The sequence below is a fragment of the Rhododendron vialii genome, chromosome 6a (genome assembly GCF_030253575.1).
Source record: "Rhododendron vialii isolate Sample 1 chromosome 6a, ASM3025357v1".
Lineage (NCBI taxonomy): Eukaryota > Viridiplantae > Streptophyta > Magnoliopsida > Ericales > Ericaceae > Rhododendron > Rhododendron vialii.
In genome coordinates, this window is record NC_080562.1 from 12,855,477 (window position 1) to 12,864,860 (window position 9,384).

The 9,384-nt window shown below is 37.1% G+C and overlaps 1 protein-coding gene across 1 annotated transcript; it reads right to left on the reverse strand.

Annotated features, from left to right (window-relative positions):
* Positions 1-6,383: 6,383 nt before the first annotated feature.
* On the reverse strand, positions 6,384-8,231 carry LOC131329179 (uncharacterized). Its single transcript, XM_058362262.1, has one exon. The coding sequence runs from the start codon at positions 7,916-7,918 to the stop codon at positions 6,674-6,676; it is 1,245 nt and encodes a 414-aa protein (XP_058218245.1). The 5' UTR covers positions 7,919-8,231; the 3' UTR covers positions 6,384-6,673.
* Positions 8,232-9,384: the final 1,153 nt, after the last annotated feature.

The window sequence follows — 9,384 nt, forward strand, 5'->3', positions numbered from 1 at the left end:
TTAGTATTTATTTAGGTCTCTCCTTATCCAAGTATATATGCATGCAGTACTTTAGTTTCATTAATTTGAATATTCGGCATCAGCATGTGTTTCATAAAATCTTTGTCAAAATACGTTTTAGGCCTAGTTTGCAGGTTTCTCCAAAAGGCCGGTTGTTAATTTGTAGGATCTTTATGATTTTTAACAAACATATTTTCAACTTCTGGAAATAATTAATTTTTTTTTCAAGTCATTTGTAATATATAAGTCCCCATCAGGTAAGGGCATCCTCATTTTAAATAAAATGCGGACGTCCTCTTTTTTCCCATTTTCCGATCAAATTTCGATAATCCGAGTCGCTCAATGTGTTCAGAACTTAATCGTATCGGTACTCGCTTGAAATTAGAAAAAAATGACCGGAAAGGGCTTGATTTGAGCAGTTTTTATTTGAACCGTTAAATACAATACAAACAAAAATTGCTTGGATCAAGCCATTTTCGGTATTTTTTTTTGCTAATTTCTTTGAGGATACTTTTAAAATTACGTTCTGAACATATTGAGTGGCTCAGATCATCGCAAATTGGTTGGGAAATGAACGTTCTTAACCCTTACTTGAAGTTTTGTGTGTGTGCGTGTATATATATATATATATATATATATATATATATATATATATACACACACACACATATGGGACACGTTTGAGGTCCGTTGGTATCCAATCTCTCCTTTAATCTCGTGCACATTAAACACCGAACTGTAAATAAAAGGAAAACATGTGGGTCTCCATATTCTCCAAATCCCAAGATTTTAATCTGCCTAATTAAGTAGAATTGGTGTTAGATACTGTATTTGCTTTCTTTTTTTTTTTGAAATGACTGTATTTGCTTTCTTGAGGAAGTAATAGTTGTCGATTGTCGTGTGTGTGTGTGTGAGACAGCTAGAGATACCTTGCCAATACTTTTTTCAGTGCAAAGCCTCGAGATAAGTCTCTCTCACATGACACTGAGAGGTGAGCTGATCAACTGAGTTTAGAGATGTAGATATGTTGGAGGAGAGAGACAGAGAGATAGAGCGCGCATCATTGCTAAAAACCAGCTTATTCTCTCTGTATAAGGGGCCACCGGCCACCCCATGATTCCAAAAGAGAGTGTCACATGTCCAATACGTCCTCTCCCAAAGGTCCTCAATCACCCTCAAACCCAGAGATCATCTCACCCATATCCCACCCTTTTTTTCTCTTTTTGTTTTTTCTCTATGTTATATCATCATAATCCTTTGTTAGATTTCACTCAGAAGCGGCTCTATGTAGACCGTTGCATGGTTAGCTAAACATCCAAATAATTTTTTATTTATTTTTGGCTTAGAATACATGTAAAAATTATGTGTTATCTTTTTTTTTTGAACACCCAACTCAAATATCATTGAATACCCAATTCTAATATTTTTAAACACCTAACCCAAAAAATTGAACATCCAACCCAAAACTAGTTGAACACTCAATCACAATACAATTATAACACATCAATCCAGATAATTTGAACACCTAACACATTATATACCTCAAATAAAGCTCCTAATCATAATTAAAATATTGAAAAAAGAAAGAGAAAATGAAGAATCTGAAGGGGTAAGTATTATGCGTTGCCTTTTCTCTCCATTTTTATTGTCAGTGGTCTAAATGTATTAATTTCGGATTCATTACAATAACTACTTTATTATTATTTTTTTGTCTAGTAGCTTATACAATTACGGACAAAGCTTCAAAAAATTCAACTACATTGCAAACCTCGTTAACTTGAATAATATTCTTCAAATTTAAGACTGCGATAGAAAATCTCATCATATCATCTTAAAGAACGACATATTTTCGAGAAGGTTAGCCCCAACATACTCGCTACAATTTCGTTCAAAAGATTTGTAGTAGATTAATACACCGGTTAAATGTTGACACAAAATATGAGAACATATCTAGGATAACTGTAAAATTTTACCCTCTCCATTCTCGAAACATTGTCTACTATGCAACACAACTTTCAAAAAAAATTTGTTAAAAAATAGTATATATTTTTAAGTTTCCATTTCGCTTGGTAGTTAATTTTTTAGAAAAGAGGTTATATTTTTTGATTGCATTATTTATACAACTATATGAGATTTTGTACATATATCATTGGTAAATAGATCAGCTAGTAGAGTTAAGGTAAATCCTAAACACTCTACTTCAAATTCCTAGAGTTGCCACTGATTTCACTAGTCCGATAATCCTTTTTTCAACAATTCATCCAAAACTAACCGTGAATTAAGCAAGATCTTTAACAGATAGTTTGTTCCTTCTGATGGTACTCCTGCTAATTATAAATATATGTTTTGCATCAATCTTGTATCTCAAGTTAATTAAAAAAATAGAAAAATAAATTGTTTATATATTCAATCAACTTATGTTATTAAGAATGCCTGCTAAGTGCTAACTCAACATTTACGGGAGGCATATGATTGTCGGTTCTATAGGTGCAAACATAGTTGGAATGTAAGGTATCAGTTGTGATATCGAGGATGAGGATGAGAGAGGTGATCCCTTCATCTTCCTTGGATGGGTGTGAGGTAGATGAGGGAGCTCTAAAAGGAGAGGTGGCCGTGCTTCATGGCAAGAAAGGATCAATCAGAGGGGTGGAGCCAGACAAGGATTTGGAGAAGGTTTCGAAAGCAATGCAACTAAAAAGGTTAAGGGCTAGAAAGGCACTAAAGGGACGATTTTGGTTCTCAAATCGTTTGGATATTTTTAGAGCATAGAGAAAATATGGGAGTATTTGCATGAAAATTTTGATATTTAGGGTGTAGTGATAGATTTCGTCTTCGTCACGGGTCACCAGCGGGTTGGCATCATGCCCTCATAGTTTGGGCCCGGGCTGGTTCGCTACAGGGTGGCGCTTTGATGGTTTTGGTTGCTGCTTCGTCGTTATCAGTGGTGTTTGGCGGTTTGTTCCAGCGGTCTGAGGTGTTTCGGCGGCTAGGGTTCTTTGTCTTTGTTTTTTTTAGGTGTTTTTGTATTTGGGCTTAGCCCTTTACGTGTATTGGCTTTGTCTCAATAGATGTTTCTGGGCTTGGTTCATTAGGTGTGAGCGTGTCCCAATAGGTGTTCTCTTCTTTAGCTTCTTACTAATATCAGGTTTAGGTCTCAAATGGATATAAGATTATTTTTAGCTTTGTAACTCAGATGGGTCTCAGGTTAGGAATATGATGCTATCATTCCTTGTTCCTGTTAATCTCTATAACAATTTAAGTGATTAATAAAAAAAAAAAAAGGCCTTCCATTAAAAAAAAGGTGTCAATTGTGATGCCTCCATTTCAACTTTTATAATCCTTTTAATCCACTTGAATTAGCTTATCCTAGGGTAGGGGATGATGTTAGCTAGCTAAGACCCCCTCCAAGGCGATAAGACTCTCCGCCCTCTATTCTCCACATTCCTTCTTTCATTCTCACCACCCACCCCCCCCCCAAATACCCTTTTCCTTCTCTCATTCCCTCCCTTCTCCCATTCCATTCCTTCTTCTTATTCCTTCTACCCTAACAAACGAGTCCTAACTGCCAATGGGAGGGGAAATTGCTTATCCGATCGGATTTCTTATCACCTCCCATTGACAGTTAGGACCTGTTTGTTAGGATAGAAGGAATAAGGAGAAGGAACGGAGTGGGAGAAGGGAGGGAATGAGATAAGGAAAGGGTATTTGGGAGGGAATGAAAGAAGGAATGTGGAGAATGGAGGGCGGAGAGTCTTATTGCCTTGGAGGGGATCTTAGCTAGCTAACATCATCCCCTACTCTAGGATAAGCTAATTCAAGTGGATAAAAATACCGAATTACCCCTCAAACCTTTTTTGTAATCTCAATGCAATGATTTAATATATGAGAGCAACCAACTAATTTCTTACACTATTCACTCTTATCTAGCCAACCAAAATCAACTGCTACTCAAAGTAACTCTCCTTCTTAAATTATCCCGGATCCGTTAAAATATATTCATATCTTATCCACCATTCTTCTTTATCCGTTCAAAACATGATTGCCCGGTGAGAAACAAGCCGCCAACAAACATGCCATAAGAAAAGAAGAGAAGAAAAATAAAACATGCCATTAGAGTTCAGCCTATAGAAGGGCTAAAATGCGACTAGCTAGCAACACTAAAACCATAAATGTATGATTGACGACTTTGAGGTTGAGAACCGCTTACGGGTTTAATACCTACACCAAATCAAAAGTTATCTTCTTCTTTTTTGTCAATCTAATCAAAAGTTTTCAGTGGGCACCCATGCTTCATTTTTCGATTAGTAATTGATTAATTAGCATTTCACATAGTTCGCAAAACATTTGTGTATGAGAGTGCAAAATACGTTTGATAGGAAAAGTAGTGTATGTGTAGTTACAATTAAACTTATCAATTAAGTCAATATAATATATTGGGAAAACAATTTTTGCGCATCCCTCTTTACTCTAGAATTTTTTTTATTTTTTTTGTCATTATTCATGTGAAATAACAAAATTCCTATATTCTAATTAACTTTCACTTATGAGGAACAATTATGCTATTTTACGGGAAATAAAACAAGAAAACTACTAAAGGTGATAGAATTAATAGTGTAAATATCATATTCATATAATTAGTTTTTGAAGTGCATTTCCTTGTAATTATACTAAGGCTCCATTTCGCTAACTTTTTTACTTTTTAAGTACTTATTTCTCGTTTGTCGATCGAGACAGGTCATTCTCCCATAATGCATCACTTTTAATTCAAAAATTAAGTACTTATTTGAAATGTATTTCACTAACTTCTCCGTCTAATGTATGTGGCTGCAGCACATGATTATATTTGTTTGGGTCTCTCTGTTGAATATTTCAGAGAATAGATCGAACTCGGAAATATTATGTTCATTCCATGATAATTCAAAGGTATTAAAGTTGTTTTCGTGGAGTACCAAGTTAGTTTAACAGTAGAGTTGTTTTGAGTACGAAAATTGGGAAAGGCTTAGGGCAAGTTAATATCTACGCTAAGGAAATTTTTAATGCTTTTAAGGCTACGTATGCCTATGATAAATATCATGGGACTTTGATATTTAATACTCTCACCAGGAAATCTAAAGTTGAATACGGATGGCTACTTCTTTGAGTTCACCAATACGGCTGGCTTTGGAGGAGTGATTAGAGATAGTTCGAGGAACTGGATCCTAGGTTATTATGGCAAAGCAATATGCAACAACAGCTTGGAAGTGGAGATATGGGCTATCTACAGAGGCCTCACGATCATTTTGGAAAAGGGCATGTCAAATGTTACCATAGAGTCTTATTCGAGCGTGGCAGTTGGTTTCTGCAATGAAGGATTACCTGTTGATCACCCCCACTGCCACATAGTCGAAGAAGCTTGAAGAATTGTTGCTCAGACAAATTCATCCGTCGTCCACATCTATTGTCAAGCCAACCAAACTGCCGACTGCGTGGCCAGACTTGGGTCGCAGCAGATCAAGATTTAGTAGTCTCTAGCTGCATTCCTTTTGCAGCTAGGGAATTCGCCATGATCGATGCCATGGATGTTGGTCATCTTAAGATCTAGTTTACAACTCCATTCCTTTGGAACCTTTATGTATACTGTTTATCTGGCTTGTTGACTTTGATCGTCTAAGTTAATACATGATTTTCCGCTTGACCAAAAAAAAGAAAACTGGGAAAGGCTCAAGTTCAAAAACTAGCTTGTTTAATCTTTATATTGGCCTTTCAAAAAAAAAAAATCTTTATATTGATTTGAATTTCCTGGTATATATCCATCTCTCTATTTATACATCATATAAGCTAAGATTGATCAATAAATGAACACAGGTAATTCAACGAACGTACGTAAAGTATTACTACTATTCATGTTATTATCACCCTAGCAAGCTAGCGCTGATAAATCCACAACGAACATAAACTTTACCCAAAAAAACAAACCTATAAATGGTTGTTGCAAATCATCATGTCTCGGTAATGACTGAATCTGATTATCAAAGTGGAACTCGATCGATGTGATCCCATACAGTGTAAGTAATGTTCATCTTATAGGTGGATAGACAATTATTATTATATTTTTTTACCATCAGAGGTGGATAGATAATATTGCACTTATTATGATACTTAAAAAGACAAAAAAAAAAAAAATGTTTGAATTATTAAGGAAGATAGACAGGAAAAAAATCAAAAGAAAAGTACTACAACCGCAATGACAGTACCCATGTAATCTCCAATTGATGGGGAGATGAGCAGATAGGACTGAAGCCAGATCTAATTTTTGACAATAAAAATAGCTACATACATGATAACTTTACCACTAAATAACCAGAAGAAAAAAAAAGAACTTACATCATTAAAAAAACCAAGTGTAGAATCAAAATTCTGCAAGCATTATTCTTGATAATGAAGTAATAATTAATGGATATAAGAAAGATCACAAAAGAAGGAAAGATGCTACTAGTATATATTTACACGTGACATATATGGCGATAACATGATGCCGAATCTTAACTTAACTGAAAAAGTGGTGGATTCGGGTTTATTATTATTATTACTACTAATAATAATCATCAAAGACAGCCTAAATCAATCACCACTTCTCACAAAAATCCTCTTGATCCATTCCCCATATTTCCTCAAAATTAATGAAAAATCCTAATTAATCCGAAGGGCAAATCCAGGAATCCACCGTACCTTCGTTCCTTGAGGAAATATTTTCCATTCTCTTCTCGGAACGGAAATCTGAACAACTCACCTTATAGATACCTGTGCCGTTTTGCGGGCTGCCGTTAGTCCCATTAAAAGAACCCAAATGTTGATCTTGATCATCATTAGCACCCTCTTCCCCTCTCCATATTGATCTTGTCAAATTGTTGTTAGTGCTCCCCCCCACTTGCATTGAAAACTCACAGAGACTTGTTGCATTCACATGTTGTTGACCCATACCCAATTCATGATCCATAGAAGCAATCCCTAAACTCCCTTGAGACTTTGTTCCCAAATGGGACCCATTGGATTGTAACAAGGACTGAAATGCAGAAGTAAGAATTGGGTTCTGCATATTCATTTGGTAGTTACTTGAAAAAGTATTAGCATCGTTATTATTGGTAGTAGAAGCCATAGTATTGTTCAACATCATTGAGGGAGACGAAGAAGAGGAAGTTGACGATACCAACGGGTTTTGTTGAACCTTTTGGGCCGACGGTCGAAAAGGGTAAAGTGGTCCAAGTGCATCTAAATGACCGGATCTCAGGGTCGAGCCGCCACCGCCGACGCCAAACAGATCGAGGCGGCGAGCGTAGGGCGAGGCAGAGAAAGGCGGCGCGGGGATCCCGGTGAACTCCTGAACCATCTGCCGGAAGTTTGACGCGTCCGTGGTGAGAACGGTGGTGGGGGCCCGCCTCGAGGCTCGGGTCCGCTTCCTAGAACTCTTTCCCGCGTTGGTTGTCTGGTTTTGGTGATCAGAAACAGAAGTCAGTGCAACTCTGGGGCTATTTCCGTCAAGAGACTGTAATGGGGCTTGGTTGGGGCCTTGACTAAGAGCTAGGTGAGATTGGTTTGGTGGTGGAAACGACGATGATGATGGTGATAGGGGCGTGAGGTTTCCGAGGGTAGAGTAATTGGGCTCGGATCTGGACCAAACCAGATCGAGCTGGTTTGCTGCAGGGGAATGTGAAAAGGGATGGAGATTGTGGGATTGTAGCTGAGGGTCAAATAAAGTGGGCTGTGGTTGTGGTTGTGGTTGTGGTTGTGGTTGTGGTTGTGGTGGTGGGTAAGGGTTGTTTGAGATTGCGAAGCTAGAGTTGAACAAAGGAGAGATCGACTCGTTTCGTGAGTCATAATCTTGATCCTCGCCACAGCTGGAAGATTGCATACTTCCGCTGTTGTTCGCGGAATGATCCATGCTTTTTGATGATCGAGTAGAATATTAAAGGTGATGGAGCTTTTTGCGGAGATTTTTTAAAAGAAATTAAGAGAGAGTTGCAATCAACAAATAAGATTTCGCTTTTCCTTCGTAAAAAGATGGTGATAGTTGAGGCCTGGGGGGCAGTTTTGAGAGGTTTCTTCTCCTGAGTCCCAAAATGATCAGAATTAGGGTTTAGGAGAAGCAAAAGAAAGAAGAGAAAGGAGATGAGAGGTTATTTAACCCTTTTTTTTTTCTTTCTTTCTTTCTTTTTTTCTTTTTTTTTTTTTTGGGGGGGGGGTTGTGTGTGGGAGCTCTGAAAGAGAGGAAAAGTCTCAAGTTGGAGATTTCAGATGAGAGTGGGGATAGGGGGTGGGGTCGCCATTGGAGAGAAGAGGAAAGAACTGCTGGTAGGTGGCAACGGGTCAACTCAAATAGCGAGAGAGAGAGACAGAGAGTGGTTGGCGAGCCTGATAGATACAGATAGAATGTGAACGGGAGAAAGGGATATGGGGAAAAAAGGTTCCGAAAATAAAGGCAAAAAAAAAAAAAAAAATTACTAGTACTAGTAACCAATAAAGGAAGTGGAAAAAGGAATATGAAGTGCAAAGGTGAGTCGGCGACTATTAATGAGAGGGCTGTGAAAGAGACAAAAGGGAAAGATCATGTCAGCTGCTCCACCGCCACCTCAACCACCGCCACTGCAACCACCAACCTCTACCGGCATCCTACTATTGACACCAACAAACAGGCTACTCTCCAGTTTTGAGGATGAGGATAAACTGGATCCATCGCTCCAGTTTTTTTCTTTTGAGCTTCGAGCCCTGTTTTTACTAACAAAAAATACTAAAAACATAACTCATTTTACCATATTATTTTTATTAATAAAAAAGTTTCAGCGATTTATTCACTATCAGAAACAACTTGATATTTTTCAATAATTTATTCAATACTGAAAATACCTAACTTATTGACCACAAATAAAAATCTACAAATTTTTTACTACCGGAAACACTCCCTCAGTCTTTGAACCAAGTACGATGATTGAAATTGCTTATTTTGTAAAATTCATACGTAGAGGATATTAATTTTGTACTAATAAATTATGTTAATTGAAAAATAAAAACGGTAATGATGGATTGATATGTATTTATCTTTAATAATTAATTGGGTTCTAATTCAATATATTTGTGGAGTATATACTGGAGTATATTTTTTCAACATATATGTATACCAAAATCATAGTATCAATGGTTTACCAATATCATTTCCCACGCATTTGAAGTATTCGACCATGCACCTTTGCGAAACAAACAAACGGTTTCGATAAACAGAGTAGACGCACGAAATGGGGACTCAAAAGGCTGAAGCTGGACTTCTAGTCTAATAAGTTTTGTTTTCCAAAGCAAAGGGTACGGTGGTGTGGATCCGTTTCCTACTTTCCTCTTACACAAACAATTCGAATA